The following is a 21,984-nucleotide window of genomic DNA, read 5'->3' on the forward strand; positions in this document are numbered from 1 at the left end:
TTGTCCAGTCAGGACCCTGTGCATTTAAACTTCCCGGTTATTAACTATATCTCTTTTGGTCCCCTTAATATCTATGATATGTATTGTTACTATCATATCCAGCACACTTTAGACACTAAGGGCCTAATTTACCAAAGCTTTTCCACTCTGTTGCTATGTGGGAAAAATGCTTAGTATATGAGGACCTATGTTTGATCAGCACAGTGCTTCTGTAGATGAAAATGCTCCACAAATCGCACCCACAGCCTGGGCACCTCAAGACATTTTGTCACTTGAAAATTTTGGCTGAAGTCCGCGTGAGTGCCCCTCCCCCAATACTGTACAGCCAGTCCTCAGCAGCAGCATTTATTCTGACCTCCAAAACAGGATATGGTAAAAGCAAAACCATATTTAACCCCATAAACATCCTGTTTGACCCACCCTGATAACCATCATAATAACATAGTAAATGACAGCAGAAAAAGACTACATTGGCCCATCTAGTCTGCCCAATTGCAATTCTTCCACTTTGGGTAGACGCGTATAAATTCCCATGCTCGACTCAACACCAACTCCCCATCCCCATACAGTCTGATGGCCAAGAGTGCACTAGTATAAGAACCCATCCACACATGAGATGGAAAAACTCTAGTGAACATAAATTCAGTTGGTTTTATTCACTCCATAGATTTGGAAGGCAGATTTCACATTAATGTAGTTGAATTAATTAGTTTTACTTGCATGTGGACTCATAGTTAATAACTACTGTGTTTGATACTGAAATCAGGACCATTTTTAAACCCTTCACCCCCTTCACTAAAATCTAAAAGTCCTGAGCTGTCGTTTGACTCATCGCCCACAAAGATTGGTTCATCCATCTAAGGAAGAATTTTCAAAGCAGACAGCTGGATAGGAATTGCACAATTCTAAAGTAATCCTCCAGTTTTCTGCAGTTCGTCGGCTGTATAGTTTGCTACCAAATGTACCTGCTGCCACAGAATCTGTTCTCTGCCACAGAATCTCTTCTTTTTAATAATTTTTTGGAAAAGCACTATTTTTTTACATTACATATACAAAAAAAATTTTCTTCTACCTTCCTGGACATCACCCTATGGTGGATAAGAAAAGTGCACCTAAGCACCACACGTTATATTCAATCAATGAGAAAACAAACAAAATGCATTAAAAGCAATTAAAAACTCTTTCCAGCCAAGAGATTAACATCTCACTACTGCTTGTACATAGCAGAGAACCTGACAAATTCCAAAGCACAATATTTCTACACCATTTATGTTCATCTGCATTTGCCATCCACTCAGCCCAATCAACCACAAAGAGTCTAAACTCATTTCATTTCATTTCATTTATTAAAATTTATTAATCGCCTAACACTTAACAAGGCCTAGGCGATATACAAGGGTACATACATAATAAAAACAAAATAAAATACAAACAACATATTTCAGCTTCACAGAAACCAAGCCGCAAAATACCAAATATTAATAGTACATTTACTATTTTAGACATAAGAGCATATTCCAAAAATTGAATATTCAATTAATAAATCGTCATATATCTTTTAATGAGCAGATTAAGAACATTCATGCAGCCTCATTTATCATTGAACGCACGATGAAGCAGATATTCCTTAAATGCCGTTTTAAATTTTTCTTCTAAAGATCTGAGGTCAAAAGGAAGAAGGTTCCATTGAATTTGAAAACTCAAAAAATGATTGGGAAAAAGAATGCCTTGATCTTTCTCCTAAAGGCCAGGATGTTGGATTCCAGCTTTACTTCCAGTGGTAGGGTGTTCCACAGTTCAGGTACCACCACAGAGAAGATCTTGCTCTAAAACTAAAACCTCACAGCCCAATCTATGAGACCTTCCAAAAGACACCCTTGGCTTGAACGTAGTTCTCTGCCAGGCATATATGACTTCAATCTATTCTTTAAGTATGATAGTCTTCTCCCTCTCAAAACCCAAAATGGCAAGTCCCAAAAGCTTACGTTTTGCCCACGCCACTACCAGCAACCAGTGTAACCAATGCAGCAGCGGGGCGTGAGCTTGCTTTCCTAGTACTCCCAGTTACTACTCTGGCTGCAATATTCTGCAAACTCGGAAACCTTTCCCACAAACTTCCAATGGCATGAAGAGTGTTACAGTAATCAGTTGTATTTATAACCAGTGCATGCATCACTGATTATATCACTGCAAATTCTGAAAATGGTCTTAATTGCCTTACCAATCTCAAGTTCATATACTCCCCCTCCCCCTCATAGTACCAAGTGAAATCTGGGACGCAAGCAAACTACAGTCAAGTTTGACTTCCAGATTCCTATTGTCCTCAAAGAAAGGGATCACCACTCCTTCCACCACTGGCCTCCCTTCTTCTGTCTGTCTGTCACTCCATTTTCCTCAAACACAATACTTCCATTTTATGGCTGATAGCATCCAGTCGATTCCATGTTAGCCATGCCACCACCTCCAACAAGCGTGCATTAAACACACACAACATCTGCTCTGGATTTTTGACAAAAATGAATGATGGAATAATTCTCCCGAGTGGATACAGAAGTGGGGAGTGTAAGGAGCCCTGAGGCACTCTGCATTGCAGAATTTTGGCTGAAGAGATTATTCATCCTCACCACCTAAACATAGTAACACCTGCTTCCTACCTGAGAGACAAAAACTGATCCACCGAGCCGACTGCACCGGTGCAGCAATATACTATCAGATCAAATGCACTGGACAGGTCCAGCAGTACAGTCAGAACCAGATCGTTCTTACCCAAGCAGTAACAGACATTGTCCAGCTCTGCTGCCAACACTGATTCCATGCCGGATCCTACCCTGAGTCTGACCTGACTAGGATCTAGCTCATTGGTGTTTTCCAAATAATCTCCTAACTTTGAGATGTCACTGCCTTCTCAATAAGTTTTGCCAAGTAAGGGCTGTTTGAAATGGGCTGATAGTTACTGGACACTGAGCAGTATATATGGATCTTTTCCAAAACTGGCATTATTATTGATTCTTTCAGACGTGCAGGAAGCTGCCTCTGCTTCAAGGAGGCATTCACCACCTGACACAGCCACTGTAACACTACCACGTCATCACATCAATGAATAATTCTGGAGGAGACCAGATTCATCCCACAGGAAGTTACTCTCATTTTTCCCCAGCAACTTATTTAACTCAAAGAGAGCAACTGAAAACTATTCAACACCCCATAATCTTTTCTCCCCTTTCTTCTTGACCACCCTGTCGACCCACCTGACTAACCTTCCTCTGGCCTGAGGCCTGACCTAGCCCCTCAGCCTTTGCTCAAAATAACTCTGCTAAATTCTCTGCATCCAGCCCACCTCATGATTAGTTGTCAGCCCCAGAAGAACAGAGAAAATATTAGTCTCTCTTGGTTTATTATTTACTTTACTAATCAGAGTGGGGAAACATCTTTTATTTTGCTTTGCAAGTCAACACAAAATACTTAATTTCCACCTTTCTCCATACCCCCTTATCTAACATGTCTCAGGTTTTTCCCCAGTCAACATGCATTCTTTTTCAGGGCCTTTAATTGTCTAATAATGAATAACTGAAAACAACGTGACTCAGATCCTTTAATAGCAAAATGTTTTCTCTGTAGAAATAAATTCAGCATTTTTAGGTTGATTTAGACAAATCCTAGTCTCCTTAACAAGGTGAAAATATTTTTTGTTTCATATGAAAGAGCAACGCCAAGAACATTAGTTTGATTAAATGAAAGGTAAACAGCCTCTAAAATTATATATTGTTGCATACGTGCATTTGAGATAACTACTGAATTTTTTTTAATACAGAATGAATGAACTTTGATGAAGAGAGCTTGCTATTTTTGAGGATTTGCATCTAAAAAGTACACTAAGCAAGCTTTCTACTACCCTTGCCAAAACAGGGCTAGCATTTAAAGATCTAATGAGATCTGATTGTGCAATTTTTATTTGTCAATATCTACATAGTTGGTTTGTTTTTTTTAATATCAAATCAGTAAAAGAAACATTTTCTTTTCATGCAGAATATATTTCTAACGGCAGTGCATTTATGCCACAAATGTGACAAGAAATGTACTGTTTTGGCCAGAGACTTCTGAATGCCTTGCCACAGAGTTTACTCATGGGCTGTTGAATGATGTGTACATGTGTACGTGAATGTAAGGCATGGAGGGGAGCCTGCTGTTCAGAGAACATGACGGGAATAGCAGGAGAATCCAGAACTGACTTTGGCTTCTGGTCAGAGATGCCAGGAATGTGGCCTCTAATCCCACATAAAGAAGAGGATGGCAGGAGCAGACCGAACGGGGAGGGGGCAGACGGGGAGGCAGATGGGGACCCCCGGTCTGCTGCAGCACACACCCGTCCCGATTCCAGGGGGGGTCTTCCCGCTGCCATTCCCAGCTCCTGCGGAACTCAACATCACCACCACCAGCAGCATCTCAAGGCTGAGGCAGTCACCTGAAGGGGGGGGGGGGGGACGACGACAAATTCCTCTTGGCTTTTGCCAGGTCCTCTCCCCCCTGCAGGCCAGGGAGAAGTGGGAAGCAAGAATACCAGGCTGCGTCCGGAAAAACCCTGGCCGCCTAAGAGCCACCCTCTGGCTCTGATCCTCCTCTTGCTCTTTTTACTGCCACAAATCCTCTGATGGCTTCTGGCTTCATCTGGCATGGAACAGATGCAAGGAAAGGCCATCAGCATTACTCCTGACTAGGGCATATGGGATGAGGTTTTATGAGACTTCCCAGCCCTGTTAATCTATGGCTACAGAGGCAACGGTGCACATGCACTACTAGGGCCTCCTCCTTTTAAACTTTACATGAAGGGTTCATTTTTCCAGCCTAGGACACCACATCTGAGCCTCTGGCAGCTAGAGACATGGTTATTTATTGTTACAGCAGGCAGGACATGAAGGACTTCATCTCCAGTGGAAAACATGCAGAATCAGAGGGGTGCAAGTGTTCGACTTCTGGGGGGGGGGGGGCTTAGTATTATTATTTATTTCCAGCAGCAGGCTGAGTGCAAGAAAAAGATCTTTAAGGCTGGGAACGAAACATCATTTTGTTCCGCTTTTTGTGCAGCAAAAACTTTAAAAGCAGAAGGAGGCTTAAAGGTGTGGCTGGGATGAGGCAAGCCCGGCACTTACCGTCGTGGCCGGAGGTCTCCAAGTGCTCCGTGAGGTCGCAGCCGAAGGCGCTGGCGGACCCCTTTCGTTTCACCTTCGCTCCTTTGTTCTTCATGGGTCCAGTCCCGGCGGAGTCTCCCCTCTCCTTCCCGGAAACAAGACTCTCCCGCCCTCTTATAGCGCTGCCCGGTGCCACATCGTTTCCCGGCCAGGCAGATGCACATTTAATCCGGGACAGGAGGATCGGAGGAGGGAGGGCGGAGAGGGCGGAGAGCCGGGGGCTGGGGAGGGGGAGGGGACGCGAGAGGGAAGATGAAGGACCGAAGGACCTTGAAGAGAAAGGGGAGGTGGGGGGAGGATGAACGGCAGAAGCGAAGGGGGGGGGGGGGGCAGCGGCTCACAGCTGGAGAGGAAGCACAGATGTGCCCGGACGGCTGACAGCTGGCATCACAGTGGCAGAGAATCCCTGTGCCCACTCGGATATGTTCCTTCTTCAGAAACGCCGAGCCAAGAGCAAAAAAAAAAATAAAAAATTGCCTTTGAAGTTTTATTTCACCCAGCGGGCAAACCAAATTACCCCCGCAAGTATTGAAAAACCGGGAAAAAAAACCCCCAAACAAAACCCCCTGCAGATGGGCCCAGGGAGAGCCTCTCCCTCTCTGTCTGGCTGTGGCAGACTTCTCCGGGAGGCCGTCGGTCCCGCGCTGCACAGCCCTGGTCAAGGAGTTTCCTGTTCTCGCTCGCTCTCTGACTCCTCTTCCCCTTTCTTCCAAATCACTGCAGGCTGCAGCTTAGGAAACGCTGGAAGGAAGTTGGCTGGGGAGGGGGGAGGGGAGAGGGGATGAGGGAGGGGGGTCCTGACATGTCGAAGATAACGGGACAGCCTAGGAGGAAATCTCTCCTGCAGCGCAGGGCTCAGCCGCTTCTCGGGCCACGAAGGGGGGGGGCTGGACAGCGGAGGCTTGGCTGGTGAAGAAGGAACTGGAGGAAGAGGAACCACGCAGAAATAGTTTTAATAACTGCCTTGCTCTTCACTGTCTCCCCCCTAACAGCATCTTTCCCACTTTGGCCTCTAAGCTACATTTTCCAATGCTGGTATAAAAGGCCGATACACAGAAAAGTGAGGAGGAAAAGGAGAGGGAAGTTATCCACGACTACAGCACCTCCCTTGCTGCTTTCCTCCAGTCCCTTAAGGATCCATGTGCTCCATTACTCTGCTCAGGTTCATGCATTCTCTGGCCTCAATTTCATGCAAGTGTGTGTGTGTGTGTGTGGGGGGGGTTAATGCAGGAGGGGAACTTTGCTATCATAAACTGAAAACAAAACAAGAAAAAAACAACATGGGATAAATAGGACCAGTGCCAGTCTTCCATTTGTCTCAGGAGGACCTTTCCTGCCCAAGAGGGAACTTTTATAGTCCCAAAAGCTTGTGTTCCTCTTATGTTGGTCTGGTCAAAGGTATCACACTTTAAGAAGGATCAAGGATTCTCCAAGACCAATATGACCGCGTATTATATCCATAATATATCGGCTTGGTAGTGTGTCCGTTAGTGCTCACGGATGTTCCGCAGCCCGCCAATAGATGGCGCTGGCGGATCCCTCGCCGCCTTGGAGGCTCAAACACGCCATACAGCGGCCATGTGACAACACCAGCTACAACAGGTACGAAGGACAGCGGTCATCACGGGACAGGCAGAATATAGCAGAGGAGACCCTGGCATGCCGCGAACGGAGCGCTCCCGGGGCATGCCAGTGAGAGAGAATGTGTGTGTGAGAGAGGGGGTGTGGCAGAGGGGGGTGGGGAGGGTGTGAGAGAGAGCATGGGAGGTAAGAGAGGGTGGGCGGGGGGAGAGAGGGAGCCTCTCAGAGAGAGGGAGCCTATATGAGGGGAGGGGGATGCTGGTGAGAGAGAATGTGTGTGTGAGAGAGGAGAGGGGGTGTGGGGGAGTGCGAGAGACAGCTTGGTTGGTAAGAGGGGGAGTGCGCGGGATGCTTGAGAGTGGGTTTCAGAGAGGGAGCCTATATGAAGGGATGTGTGTGTGTGCCAGAGAGTGAGGGAGCCTGTATGAGGGTGTGTGTATGTGGAAGGGACACTCTTACAGTGAATTTCTAGGGAAATTCTGCTCAAAACAAGAGCAGATGTGCCAATAAAAAGGCTTGCTGCCCGGGCGTAGAACGGGTAGAGTTGCTAGTTATGAATATATCTCTGTACTTCACTCAGCACAGATTGGTCTGCTATGTGCAGAATAAAAGTATTTTAAATAAATAAGGGAAATCCCTGCCCACAAAGTTTACAATCTCAGAAAAGGAGACAAACAAGAGATAAGCATAGAGAGGCTAAGAGATTATGGTCTGTGACTATTAACCAAAATACTGCTTATAATCCTTCTATTTACTACTAATTATAGTGACATATTGTAGAAGATGGCAGATAAGGACCAGCTGTCCCTTTCAGTCTGCACAGTTGATTTCCTCTCTGTTTTTCTACCACTTTGGGTAGATATGCATGTAAATTCCCATGTTTAAACCAGCTTTCCCTACCTTCCATGTATTTTACTCAACCTCCCAACCCTGTTTCTACCCTGTATCTATCCTAAATATTCTCATTAATATTATGGTTATAACCGTGGCCATTTTGTGTTGGTTACTGCAACCTTCTTGGAAGCCTGATGCAGCCACTGTGTTGATGTGGGATAAGAACATACGAACATAAGAAATTGCCATGCTGAGTCAGACCAAGGGTCCATCAAGCCCAGCATCCTGTTTCCAACAGAGGCCAAACCAGGCCACAAGAACCTGGCAATTACCCAAACACTAAGAAGATCCCATACCACTGATGCAATTAATAGCAGTGGCTATTCCCCAAGTAAACTTGATTAATAGCTGTTAATGGACTTCTCCTCCAAGAACTTATCCAAACCTTTTTTGAACCCAGCTACATTAACTGCACTAACCACATCCTCTGGCAACAAATTCCAGAGCTTTATTGTGCGTTGAGTGAAAAAGAATTTTCTCCAATTAGTCTTAAATGTGCTACTTGCTAACTTCATGGAATGCCCCCTAGTCCTTATTCGAAAGTGTAAATAACCGAGTCACATCTACTCGTTCAAGACCTCGCATGATCTTAAAGACCTCTATCATATCCCCCCTCAGCTGTCTCTTCTCCAAGCTGAACACCCCTAACTTCTTCAGCCTTTCCTTATAGGGGAGCTGTTCCTTCCCCTTTAGTAGAGGAGTAGCCTTATGGGCTTGGGCAAGTCACTTCACCCTCTAGGAGCTGGTGTTAGTTTAAGTATGGGACTTTATGTGCTCATCTAATCAAGTGGTAGAAAACCAGACTATATGGGTCAATTGGTCTTTTATCTGCAGTCATTTAATATGTTATGTAGAAAAAATGCCAGCACCAATGCAATGGATAACAGCATTCATAGCCACTGGGAGGAGGGACTCATATCCATCATGCATTGGCGATACCATACCTAAAAGCTGGATTTAGGGCTCATGATTGCAGGGTTACCGGTGCATGGATCCTGGCCAAGGATTATTGCTGCAGTACTGGATCTGGCTCATAGTGCCAGATCCCAGCCCTGGTTCTGACTGAGCTGGAAGATTAAAGGAGGAGGAAACTACCAGGTCAATTTAATTATTTTTTTTTTCGTCTGATGTCGCTATCTCCCTATTTGAATCATAGTTTGCAAAAGTTACTGAGTGCACCAAGAAAAAGCTGGCAATTTCCCAGTAAACTGAATCCAGAAAAGCAGAAATCTGCTACATCAAATATCAGTAGAAATGAAGAGGCTTTCTCAGTGATAACACTATTTCATCCTATTACAGGATCTGCCTGACCACCTCATCATCTGACTTCAAAGAATAGAGAGGTCTTCGATAGACTATGCCATGACATCAGTCTCCTTTTCTCATGTCAGTCTTGCCGATGATCAAGAGGACAATGCGAGGGGAGAAAGCATTGGTATGTGGTATCTGAGCCCATTCCTCCCCCACCTTCCTGAATACAGGCCTTGGGAGGTGTCACTCCATGGCTATTTTGGGGAAGCTTGCCTGTCCCCTCCCTGTTTTCTTCATTGTGCCAAACTTTTGTTTCCTGTCCAGAGAGCATAAGCTGCACAAACCTACCAGGGCACCTCGCGCCACAAAAGTGAAGAAGAGGAAAAGGGAAGGGTTTAGAAAAACGGGTCCCTAAAAATAGTCCAGCACAGTCAGATTGTTTTCCTGGCATGAACTGGTTCATTGTCAGAGCTTGCATCCCTTGACCGCTCTTTTACCTGCCTTCCCAGTAACTCTAATTGCACACCAGCCCAGGACCTTGGGATTTTTCAATTCTGTTTTCCTTTACTAGTGTTTATATTACCTAGAGCACATAATATATGCAGTATCTATCATATATATATATAACTTTATTTATTTATTTATTTATATGCTATATATATATAGAGAGAGAGAGAGAGAGAGATTACGTAGAGAGCATTCATAACTTATTAAACTTTAATGTTTTACAATCTTATAAAAATATGGTTCCCATTTGGGAACCCATTGGTTGCATACAAACTATTTATTATTATTTATTTGATTTATATTGCACCTTTGAAACACTTCAGAGTGGATTGCATTCAAGTACTGTAGGTATTACTCTAGTTCAACAGCTCAGAAGGTAGCATAACTTCAATTGTCTGGCCATTCTTTTCCGGATAAGTGGCACCTCACTTTCCAAAGCAGAATGCCATCTGCAGCAGGTGCCAATGCAGCAGGGTGTTAGGAGTGTGGACCCTTGGGTCGGCTGAGACAGATGGTGATGCACTGTGGGAATCCACAGTGGATGTCGCAGCTGGGAGGCGGCGCTGAGGAGAAGGCCCTGGAAGACTTCACCCTTGGAAGCTCGCGGTCCCCCCCTGGAGGAGCCTGTGAGAACCCGAGCCGCTGGGACTTAGGCGAGATCCTCTGCGACCGAGGACCTGAGGAGACAGGCCCGGGAAGCAGCCGGCACCAGGAGGTCGATGAAGACTTCACCCTTGAAAGCCCAAGGTCCCCCTGGGAGGAGCCCGTGAGGACCCGAGCCGTTGGGACTTAGGTGAGGCCTCCTGGTGGGCGAAGAGCTGGACACCTGAGATGAAGAGGAGCCAGAAGCCGAAGTCCAGTCAAGGGCGGAAGCTGAAGCCAGAAGTCAGTGGACGAGCCAAGGTTGAAAGCCAGGAGTCAGAAGCCGAAGACAAAGCCAAGGACGGAAGCTGAATCGGAAGTCCAGGAACAGAGCCGGAGTCACAAACCAGAAGACAGAGGCCGAGGTGATGAACAGGGATCCTGATGCAGCAACTTCGTTGCAAGGCGAGGTTTAGGCCAAGCTGCAGGGTTTAAATACCCTGCAGCGTCTGACGTCATCCGAGGGCTGTCCTCCCTCTTCCCACGCTGGCCCCTTTAAAAGTTCGAGCAGGGCCAAGTGCGTCGGATCGGCGGCATCTCCCTCGCGAAGGGAGAGCCGCGGTCTAGACGGCCGAAGAGAAGTTCCTGCGGCCCGGGCCGGCCCCGAGGTAGGTGGAGAGACCGAGGCATGGCCCGGGATCGTAACACAGGGCTTGTATGGCCAGTAAGGAGACCTGCAGAAAGCTGCAACAGTTAGCAGTACAGTCAAGACCTGCTTTAGGCAGGGGAAGCAGGATTCTTGCTCTGGGGCCTAGCACCACAAGGGGTCTCCTTGACAAAGCTGCGTGATGTCACCGAGGTAGAGCTTCAAGGCATCTGGCTAAGCTCACGCTTGGGCCCTAATGTACTTAATGTCGACTTTGGGTACAGTTAGACTTACCTGCATGAGGCCTAAGGAAAAGGCTGAACTACCATTTCTGGTTGAATTTAATTAACACTCAGCTCTTACTTGGCTGTAGCCTGTTGTTTTGAGTTGCGCAGGATATCCCAGCACAAGCTTATTCACTGGTACTTTCAAGTAAGGAGCTTAATTTGTTTATTTTCCATTATACAGTGTTTAGACTGAAAAAAAGATTATTTGTCTGCTATGTTCATCATTCTCCTGAGGTTTCTTGATTCTGACATCGTATTATAACAAATAAACTATGCATTAGCAAAAACATTAAAGGATGGAATTGTACCTCAGAGTGACAAATAAGAATACAAATATTATTCTTAATATTGCCACAAATAATTCTTACAATCATTGACCTTGCATGGAGCCCCTTCATAGAATTACACCCTAGTAACATACAGGCCGATTCAGTAAAGTCCGCGGGAGAGCAGACGAACGCCCGCTCTCCCGGCGCAAGCACCGGCCCCCTCGCTGGTGCGCGCGATGCAGTATTCAAATTAGGTGGTCCGGTAGAAACGGGGAAAACCCGGAGCGGTGGCTGTCAGCGGGTTTGACAGCCGACGCTCAATTTTGCCTGCGTCTGTTCTCGAGCCCGCTGACAGCCATGGGCTCGGAAACCGGACGCCGGCAAAATTGAGCGTCCGGTTTTGGGCCCGACAGCTAGCTAGACAGATATGTACATACATGCTGATTAAAGCATTTTCATAACTACTTGCCATAGAACAAATCCTGACATAAATGATTTACAGTATATAAGAACTGTGCATTGTAAAACTCAATTTCCATAACATCCTTCCAGCTCAAATACAGGAATTTTTCCTTTAGTCTCAGCTTTCACTGGAAGTGCAGTGAATGGCCTTGTAGAGCTTCCAAGGTTGATGGCACCATTGTGGGCGGCAATGCAGAGCCCATACAAAGAATTGAGAATGGCTAAAGAATCACAATCAGCTATCTTAAATCATGCCACCAACTTAGCTGTTTATTTGTGGGTGGGGTGTATCAGATTGCAATCATAAAATATGATAGCTCTCTCAGAAAACAGGAGAGAAAAAAAATGTCAACACCCCTGATCACATTTGAATTCCCAGCTCACCCTCATTGCATGGATGGCGCTGGCATAGGAAATTGGCCATGCTCCTCCATAAATTTCAAAGCATTATCCTGTTCAGCATCTAGAATGTCACAAAAAAACAACAACAACAACAACAACAAAAAAAAACCCTCACTCATCAGTAGCTCAGTGGGTTGAGAGATACAACTAAGAGTAGGGGGAGGGGGTGGAATAACTGGAGAATAAAATCCCTGGCAGCCACTACTGAAGGCCCATGCTGCCCCAACCTCAGATGGCAGTGAACTGGGCTTAGCCAGATTTGGACTAGGCTAGAAGCCCTGGAGGGAGCTGAGGCTGGCTAGTTCAGAAGAGAACGTACGGAATCTTTTGGGCGCACTGAAAACTGCGCATCCACTCTTAAAGAACCTGCTGCAAATAACTCGCTGTGGTGCTGCCACCCTCCCTTCCTCATCTCTACTGTTGACAAGGAAATACTGCTGTGGAATGCAGGGTCAGCACTGGGTTCCGACAATCTGTGGTGACAGGGTGGGGACAACTCCTTGTTTAGTTTTTCTGCGCAGAGTAGGGGAGGCGTTCTGGGCCACGTGGCCAGCTTGATGTAGTCCTTCCATTTAGCAGGTAAATAAGGGGATCGGCCATGGGGAGACCACAGCAGGCCTCCAGCTTCCTGCCAAACCTATCATTATGGAGAGATGTGGTGAGCATGACTCAGAGACATGTTCCAGATCCCTCCCCACCAAAGAGCTCCCAAACCTCTCTCCCCCCCACACACACACACATACACCAGAACCACTTTTTGCTACTATGGCAATAAACTCTGACATGTTTAGAGAGCAATTGGCCCGCTGTGCCAATCACACTGTGCATTTCTAGTGGTTTCAGACAGTTCTGCAACGAGGAGATGTCCTCTAATTAGGACAATCTGTTCTCGCCAAGGCAGAAATTTTGGCTGCACATGTACGCATCACAGAAGCACCTCTTTCTCAGAATGCAGCCCAGCTTTCTTTTTGCATAGATACTGAGTCTGGCCATGCGACAAGATGAAACACGGCTCCCAAACTGGGCCTGATTGATATAAGACATATCTGCCATTCTGTGTCTATGGGAAAATTACCTTGATGAATCTGGCACCAGCTAGCTGCAGGTCTTGAAGGACCGTCCATGCTCAATCTCATTCTTTAAACTTCTGTTCTTTTACCTTCTGGGATTTGTAGCCTTTGTCTTGAGTGCTCCACTCTTTTACAGTAGGCCTGTCACAGGGAAGAGTTTTGTTACTAGTGCATAGAAGATGTAGTGCTTCTTAAGGAAATCAGAGCTAAAAGTCCAGGCATGCAATGGGGAAAAGTTAGGACTGGTTTGGTTATGACAGTGGTTCTCAATCCAGTCTTCGGGATCCACCCCAGCCTGTCCGGTTTTCAAGACATCCACAACACACAAGCATGAGACATATTTGCATACAAAGGTAGCAGCAGCACATGCAAATATTTTTCATGCATATTCATTGCGGATATCCTAAAAACCAGACTGACTGGAAGTGGGCTCCGAGGACTGAGTTGAGAACGACTGCCTCATGACTTGCAGTTGTGGTTGGCCACCTTCACTGAGTGTGACCATCTGACTCCAAGACACACGGAACAACGTTTGGGTCATCGCTAATATATAATCGCCTTCTTACTGAAACAATGAAATTGTAGCTATATGTATGTGGCAAATGTCAGTGGGTGTTCTGGAAAAAAAAAGTGTTAGAATCGCATAGGAGCTGTTTTGCTGTTGTCTCTGATGTCTGCACGGGGCTGCTGTTGAGGGGATTCTGGGAGATCTATTGGCACCTTCCCAGTCAATTCTTTTAGATCGCATTGTTCGGCAGGAAACAAACAATAGACGCTGTTGGGTGGGCACTCAGGGAGGGTTTAAAAATAGCGCTTGGTTCCCTCCACCCCTCTCCACTCTCCCTGATTAGGGGGAGAGTGCAGCCCTGGCTCTGCTGCTCTGTTACCCTCCTGAGATAACACTTATCTACATCATTGTTGCATTTTTCCAATTGTTCCCACCCTCCCCCCTCACCAGTCACCTTTGCAGATAGGCTGCCCTGATTTATTTATTTATTTGCAGCCAGCTAAAAACATTTCTTGGAATCTAAATTGGCTCCTTTTCAGAGAAATGACAACAGCTGATTATGTCCCCCGCCACCCTCCCCAAAGAGCTGGTGAATGTAAGTCCGGAGGATGAGGAAGGAGAAAGGTGTGTCCAGTTACAGTTACTAGATGGCCGCTGCAAATCATCAAAAACTGCCTAAGACAGGCTTAGCTTTCTCCATAGCAACATGCTTGTCTTGGAGAAATTAGAATTATCGTACAAGTCGAACAATTCAGAACTGGATCACCCTGTCCCGGCTTCTCTCTTCTACTTCATCCCCCTCTCCTCCCCCGTTCTCATTCCTCTAAATAGTTCAGATTTAGTCATATACACCACAGGAGTGACTATGACAGTAACTCTTCTTTACATTAATAGGAGCACTTTTGTTGCGGATCAGAGATTTCGTGTTTTAAGTATGCCTTTATTCTGGCCCTTTTTTCTCAAAAGGAAAGGCAGTACTACAGCTACAAGAAAGCAAGATTTAGGAGTAGCAGTAATAATAATAATAATAATAATAATAATAATAATAATAAAAGTACCAACCTAGGAACTGATGTTGTGCCAGGAATTCACCACTCATGCCATGCAGCTCTACCTATCTAGTGATAGGTAGTTTTTTTTAAATATTATTATTTATAGTACTATTATTTATTTATTTGATGAGTTTTATATACCGTTATTCGGTAGAGCCATCATAACGGTTTACAAAGTGAACATTTTTCTTAAAAAAAGACCTTCAAGAATACACTCTGTTAACATAATCTTAATACTAATCTCCTCCACTGCTCTCATCTGCTTTTCTCTGCCTTTCATCCCTCACCAACCCCAACTCCCTTTCTGTCACTCAACCCCCTCCCCTGTAGCCATTTCCTCTTTCACCCTTTCCTCAGCTCTTCACTTTTCCATCCTCTTGTCCCCTCTTGTCCCTTTCCATTGCCTCTCATAACCTCACCAGCTCTCCAGGTCCTTCACACCTCTCTAAATCCCTCCCCACCCTTCAAGCCTTCCCTCCTACAGTTCTCCCAAGTCCACACCCCCACCAGACTCAGTTCTTGAGTCTCCACTCTCTCCTCAGAGCTTTAAAGCTTCTTCTGCTTCCTAGGGACTCTTTTCCTCATCTTCCATCCTACCCCCCTCCCTTTCATTCCTCTCCTCCATCATTTTCCATTATCCCCCTCTTCTCCTTTACCTCATCTTCCATTCATCCTTGGCCCCGACCAATATGATGGGGTTACATGGCTAGACCTGGCCAGCCGGGTGCTTCTAACCTCATCCTCCTATTACTGGCTCCCTCTCTCCTGCGCAATTCAGTTTACAAATAACCTGTTTGAACCATGTGGGAGAGAGAGGAGTTGGCGGCAGGTTAGAAATCCCTTCTACTGATTCTGAAATTCTGCTGGGGGTGGGTAATGGAGGGCAGTGGCAGCAGGCTCTTTGGCCCCCCGGGCTTCATTGGGATGTCAGCAGTCTCAACAACTGTTTGGTTTTTTGTTTTTTTTAGCTCTGCAGAGTAGGGAGAGGAAGCAGAAACTCTTCCACCCAGAGGAGGGAGCCACTATTCTTCAATCCTGTGGCTGCACCAGGAGGGGCCACTGGTGTTGCATCCTAGTGCTTGGTTTCCTGTTCAAACACATAGGTCACGCACCCCAAAAGATGACCGTGATATGAATTATTTTGCACGGAACTGTTATATTGACAGCACTGGGTGAATATTTCTACCAGTGGATATGCTTAGAAGATATAGAAGCCAGTCCCCGGCCTTCAGCTCCCCAGATCCTGGCATGCTGTAGCTCATCAGGAATACCAGGGTCAGCAGAAAGATCACCTCTTGGCAAGTTATGTTTTTCCCTCCTCAGCTTTTCCCAGCTCCTGGAGTCTGGGTGTCAATGATTACCAGAAGAGGGCAGTACATGTCAATATCAGAGTCCTCCAAGGACTTGATTGGTCACTATTTTTGACAGTGTAGAAGGTAATCCAAGAGCTCCATGTCCTGAGGAACAGGCTGAGCTGGTCTTGGTTTCCCCTCCCCTGCAATCTATTCTACGCACTTACAGACCTTTCCTCTCAGAAATGCAATGAGGAGGGGTGTAAAACTAGGAGCAGTTCAACCTAGCCTCGATACCAGGGAGACAACCAGTCACTATTTTAGGGGCCTCTGATAAAATTCATGTTAAGCAGAACCTCAGGATATTTGTGAACAAATGGGCAGATATAGGCTCCATAATAAAACTCACTTCTGTATACACAGACAAGTTATTTCCTGTTCGATGCTCTGTCAGTGTCAGTGAAATATAAATGAAAATTAAATCTCTGTGTGGGACAATTTCATATGGGCTAGGGCAGGGGTAGGCAGCTCCAGTCCTGGCATGCCACAAACAGGTCTTGTTTTCAGGATATCCACAATAAATATCTGTGAGATATATTTGCATACAATAACGACAGTGCATGCAGATATACCTCATGCATATTCATTTGGATGTCCTGAAAACCAGACCAGTTTGTGCTGCTCCTGGACCGGCATTCCCCATCCCTGGTATAGGGTGACTCCATGTCATAAGAGACAGGCTAATCCAGTCCTGGTTTTGTCCCATTGCATCTATGGATTTATAGTTCTGACCTCCTTAGGACAACAACAGGACTAGTTCAGTGTAGCCGTCATGAAGAGTCACCATGTTGCTTAGCATGCTTTTATTGTGCTAAAGCTCTGGCAGTTTATTTTCCTTTGGTAGGTACAGAAAATTGAAGCTTTAAGAGTTTCTGAATCAACAGCTATTTCAGCAAAATTATCAGGAAATATTAAAATAACTACTGGCTGAGGGGAATATGGGGGCAGAAACTGTAGCATTTCAATTTACAACCTACCTCCAGTAGCCTTCCCAACCCATGACTCCACCCCTCCTGATTGCGGCTCTGGCAAACAATAACCAGAGCTCTCAACAGGAGTGGGCAATGGGAACTAACAGTTATAGCATTTGTTACAAGGCCCGTATAAGGGGGTCCAGGCCCAGATATCGTCAACCAGAGAAGGGACAGCTGGTGGGCTGGCAGAGCTGAGCTCACTGGGTCATCTGCAAAGAGCAGGGGAATGTTGCTGTATGGCTGCCTGACTGAGTCCATCTCTTGGTCCATGCACTACAGAAAACAAGGACCTAGCACTGCATGAGCTGACTGAGCTTCTGCCTGTAGAGAATAGGGGAGCAGCACTGCATGGTCTGGATGAGGTTAGCAGCCGGCAGGGGAGGGGGGAGTCACAATTTTCAAGCCAAAACAGCCATTCTACTGAGCCGTTGACTTCACAATGTAGAGAGGATGAGTGCTATAGGGCCAAGATGATCCCATCCCACCAAGCTGTTGACTGGAGGGAGTTCGACAAGGCAGGGCTGCATGGCTGGACTGAACCCATTGCATACAGCAGGGGTGCAGCGTATTGCATCCCAGCTGAAACCAACCTGCCAGATCACTAGTCTGATTGGTCCCATCTAGTTTGGCTGTTAACTGCAAAGGTCAGAGGAGGAGGCGAAGGAAGAGGGGAATAGTATAAAGATATGGAAAGAAAGGTGGAGGTGGGGTCCAAAAGGTGTAGGCAACCTCCAGTTCTCATGGATACCAATCTACTTGGGTTTTCAGGATATCCCTAATGCTTATGCATGAGATAGATTTGCATACAATTGAAGCAGTGTTCCTGCAAATCTATCTCATGTACTGCATACGTATTAGAGACATCCTGAAAACCTGACTAGACTGGTGTCTATGAGGATTGGAGGCTGCCTCCTTGGGAGGAAGATAAAGCAAGTAGCAATAAAGGTGGAGAAGAGGGAAAGAACTGATTATATTTATTTATTGAAAATATTTATATGCCACCCAATCACAGAAGCTCTGAGTGGCTGACAAAACAACATTCATAAAACTAAAATAACAAAAACAAACCGAATAAAACAAAAGCATCACACAGCTCTGGCATCAGTATATACTGTACACGTCTCCACGATTTCAAATGGCACTGCTACAGCCAGGAAAGGCCAAACAAAATAGAAACATTTTCAATTTCTTTTTAAATCATTTTATGCAAGTTGTTAATCGCAGTTCTGCTGATAAAGTGTTCCACAATTCAGGAGCAGCATTAGAAAATGATCTCTCCCGAGTCTCCATCAGGCGCACACTATGCAAAGACAGAACTTCCAGCAAACCTCTCTGAGAGGATCTTGATGGATTTTGAACATGCAACTTTGCATTAAAGCCATGGTAAATTCTCTGTACTAGTCACTTTGAAGACTAATAGGCTACCTTGGACCTAACTCTCATTTCAACTGGTAGTCAGTGTAGATTGCACAGAGTAGGTGAAATATCCACTTATTGAGAACAGAATTCTGCAGCAACTGCAAGGCGTGCAGTGCATAAGTAGGTAAACCCATATATAATGCGTTGCAATAGTCTAAGTGGGGAGCATCATTACCTGTACCACCAATCAAAAGTTGTTTTGGGTTTTTTTTGTGTTAAACTTCTTCAAAGGTCTTAAAAGACAACGTTTAAAATAACCAGATTTAATGACTGCAGCAATCAGTGCTGACCTAGGCAACTCCAAGACTTGGGCAACAACCGGGATGCTGGCATTTTCAAACTTGAAACTAGATGGAATTTCGGAAACCGTGCATTTGAATCTTGAATGTCTCCACAACACCAAGACTGCTGGGGTTTTTTTTTTTTACATCCAAGGCAAGACCATTATGTCCCAGCCATTGACTGATGACAGAAAGAGAAATGGCTAAGGAGGCGAAAATAGAAGACCAGGAAGAAGCTATAGGAATGAAAAACTGAATGTCATCCACGTAAATGCAGTATCCTGCGCAGAGCTCAGCTAATAACATACATAAAGGGGCCAAATAAACATTGAGAGGCATGGCCAACAAGGCCAAGCCTTGGGGAGACGACCCCAGTTGTCAGCTTAAAACGTTGCCAGAGCTCCCATATTCACACAACCTTTATAACAAAATGCGATGGTCAAGAGTATCAAAGGCTGCGGAAACATCCAAAAGGATCAAAACAAAACCTTGTCCACCATTGAAACCTCTCCTAAATACAATCGGTGCCAGATAGAAATAGGATTTCAGTATTTAGATCCTTGCAGAATCCAAATTGAAACTGGTCTAGCGCTTGGTACTCTTGTACGAAATCATCAAGTTGTTTCAAAATGGCATTTTCCATGAGTTTTGCCAGAGAAGAAAGGGAGGAAACTGGGCGGTAGTTGGAGGGGTTAGACACGTCCAGATCTGGTTTCTGTAATAACGGATGTCCCGATGCACGTTCCAAAGATTTAGGAAGTTCACCTTCATGAGGGCAAGGAGAGGTTAATGATGGTCAGTGTACAAGAGGAAGAACTGAAAGCAGAAAAGCATTAAAGAGAGAATGGAATCGGGATGAAGGCATGAGTAGGGGCTCAAAGGAACGTAAAGGCAGAGGGATCAGAGAACCTAGGGGCCCCCACATTTGGTCCTCGAGGGCCGCAACCCAGCCCATTTATGTACAGTGGAGACAGTGTATGCAAATAGATCTCGTGCATATTCACTGTGAAAGTACTGAAAACCTAACTGTGGGTTGTAGCCCCCTATCACAGAGTTTGGGGACTCCTGGGAAAGGAATGCATGCCATCACCTTTATATATATATATATTTTTTTTATTTTCACACCTGGCTCCTGTACATGCTATCTGTGTAGTACTGTTGTAAAAATAAAAATCTCATCTTTCTTCCAGGCAGGGTAAATCCAGCTTGGTCAGAAGGGAAACTGAGCCTGTCATGTTCCACTGCAAAGAGAACAGTGCATACCGCTGAGGAGATGACCTCCGCTGGAAGTTCCTGTGCTAGCCCTGCAGGAGCTTAGGGAGAATGGAGCCGTGGGCTGACATCTTGTGGTGAAATGCAGCATAGCAGGGCATTCCCAGACAACTTCATGGGCCTTTTTCAGAAAGGACATTTTCCCCATTCTGTGCCTCCAAAGGGGTAGGCAAGAAGGACAGGAGGAGGGGGAGTGCCACACCACTCTTTTCAATTAGTCTGCAAGGCTGCGAATACATGAGCCCGAAAGGCAAGTGGGAAGCACTGACACTAATCTTTGCCCAGGGCGCCATTTTGTCCAGAAACTGCTCTGGTGATATGGATAAGATAGGAGATACAGGATTAATGATCAGATAGATATGTGGGAGCTTCAGCCTAGGGATCTGTGCATATAACGTGTGAAGCTAAGGTTTAAGTGCCTGGGTATAGAAGTCAAAGAACTAAAGCTGAGGTATCTGGCTATAGAGATTGAGGGGCTGAGTTATCTAAATAAATCACAAAATCTAGAGGAAGAGTACCCAGATGTACATGCTGCCTGACTGGGTCTTACACATCTGACTGGACTGGCCTTACAGGACAGAAAGTCTCCTCTGCATGGGGTGGGTCTGCTTGACCATAAAAGGCTTAAATTGGTTCTTATGTACCTGAAGAAAAAATGGTCTGCTGAATCAAATGTCTTTTTTTTTTTTAATGTAACAACCCTAAATTATGTGAACCTCTATATGTAAGAAAAAATAAATCACAGAAAAATAAAAATATGTCTTACTTCCAATATTTTGCATGGATTATTTAACTGTATAGACAAGCGACCATCATACAGCACAGGGTAGAATATATCTTATCTGGTAACCCATACGTATAAGCTTTGGTGTGCTAGGAGATATAATCATCAGTCGCTTGAATATTTGTGGGTTTTTTCACTCTTTTTTGCTGTGAACTTTCTCCCTTTTTTTTACTGGAAAATTTTTAAACATGTACCAAATATGTACTTATCTATTAAATAACTTCATGCTGATCCAGAAGCTCTGAGCTTCACAGTGATTCAGAGTATGCTTGCTTATGCTGATGATGACTTCATATTTCATTAATTCCTCTTAACGCTGTCTAAAATGCCCAACACAACAGCGCTTCGGAGAACACTCCTTCTTCAGGGGAAACAGCGAAACTTCTTTCCTCACAATGTTCAATGTGAGCATTTATTTCTTCAGCTCAGCTCCTTGACTTTTTTCGCGATGACGTGCTGCTCTGCTCCACAGCGTCTTTTTTTTTTTTTTTTTAATCATGTTATTCTTCCCCAGGAGTAGTCAAGTAGTTAGAGCAGTGGCTACTGAACTAGGGAAGCCAGGGTTCAAATCCCACAGCTGCTCCTTGTGACCTTGGGCAAGTCACTTCACGCTCCATTGCCTCAGGTACAAACTTACAATGTAAGCCCCTTGGGGTTAGTGAAATATCTACAGTACCTGAATATAATCCCCTTTGAAGTGCCAAAAAGCAGAATATAAGTAAAATAAACCTGATCCACATACTCCATGTGAAGGTTGATCTCTTGCTGTACTGAAGTGTGACTGGGGATGTCATTCTGCACTCTCATCCAGTAGGAGAGCTGGCCCAATGTTGATTCTTAGGGTACAGTTATGACTTATATTTAGGTTAGTGGCTTGATAGCAAAGAACTCAACCTACCGTTTTATGCAGGGCTGATTCATGTTCCCTTCACAACTAATATATGCGGCCAAGCATCTCAGCCATGTTTGTTTGCTTTTTTTTTTTTTCTCATATACTGCCTTTCCAAAGAATCTCTGCCCAGAGCAGGGTACAACAAACTAATAAACAACTGAAATGCTAGTGAGAAATTGAGAATATGACAACTGGCTGACTCAGCTGTGTCCAACCAAAGCATCAGAATGGGTGACTTGTATGAGCCAGGCTTCTATTTGTTTCATTTGTTTTTTTTTGCATATCAAAATATTTTATTTCCTCTTATACTTTA

General features: G+C 45.1%; 1 protein-coding gene and 1 long non-coding RNA gene across 3 annotated transcripts in view; one reads left to right on the forward strand and one right to left on the reverse strand.

Annotated features, from left to right (window-relative positions):
- ARHGAP31 (Rho GTPase activating protein 31) overlaps window positions 1-5,987 on the reverse strand; it is a 148,491-nt gene extending 142,504 nt beyond the window's left edge. Inside the window, 1 exon segment of the mRNA XM_029577962.1 lies at window positions 5,148-5,987. Coding sequence (XP_029433822.1) covers window positions 5,148-5,241 — 94 coding nt within the window. The 5' untranslated portion in view covers window positions 5,242-5,987.
- A 462-nt stretch (window positions 5,988-6,449) lies between these two features.
- LOC115076976 lies at window positions 6,450-20,697 on the forward strand. Of its 2 annotated transcripts, none has more exons than XR_003852923.1 (3): window positions 6,450-6,878; window positions 8,961-9,096; window positions 19,914-20,697. It is a non-coding gene; the product is annotated as an uncharacterized LOC115076976 (long non-coding RNA). The 2 variants fall into 2 exon arrangements; XR_003852924.1 differs by having other exon boundaries at window positions 6,750-6,788.
- The last annotated feature ends 1,287 nt before the right edge of the window (window positions 20,698-21,984 follow it).

The sequence above is a fragment of the Rhinatrema bivittatum genome, chromosome 15 (assembly GCF_901001135.1).
Source record: "Rhinatrema bivittatum chromosome 15, aRhiBiv1.1, whole genome shotgun sequence".
NCBI classification, from domain to species: domain Eukaryota; kingdom Metazoa; phylum Chordata; class Amphibia; order Gymnophiona; family Rhinatrematidae; genus Rhinatrema; species Rhinatrema bivittatum.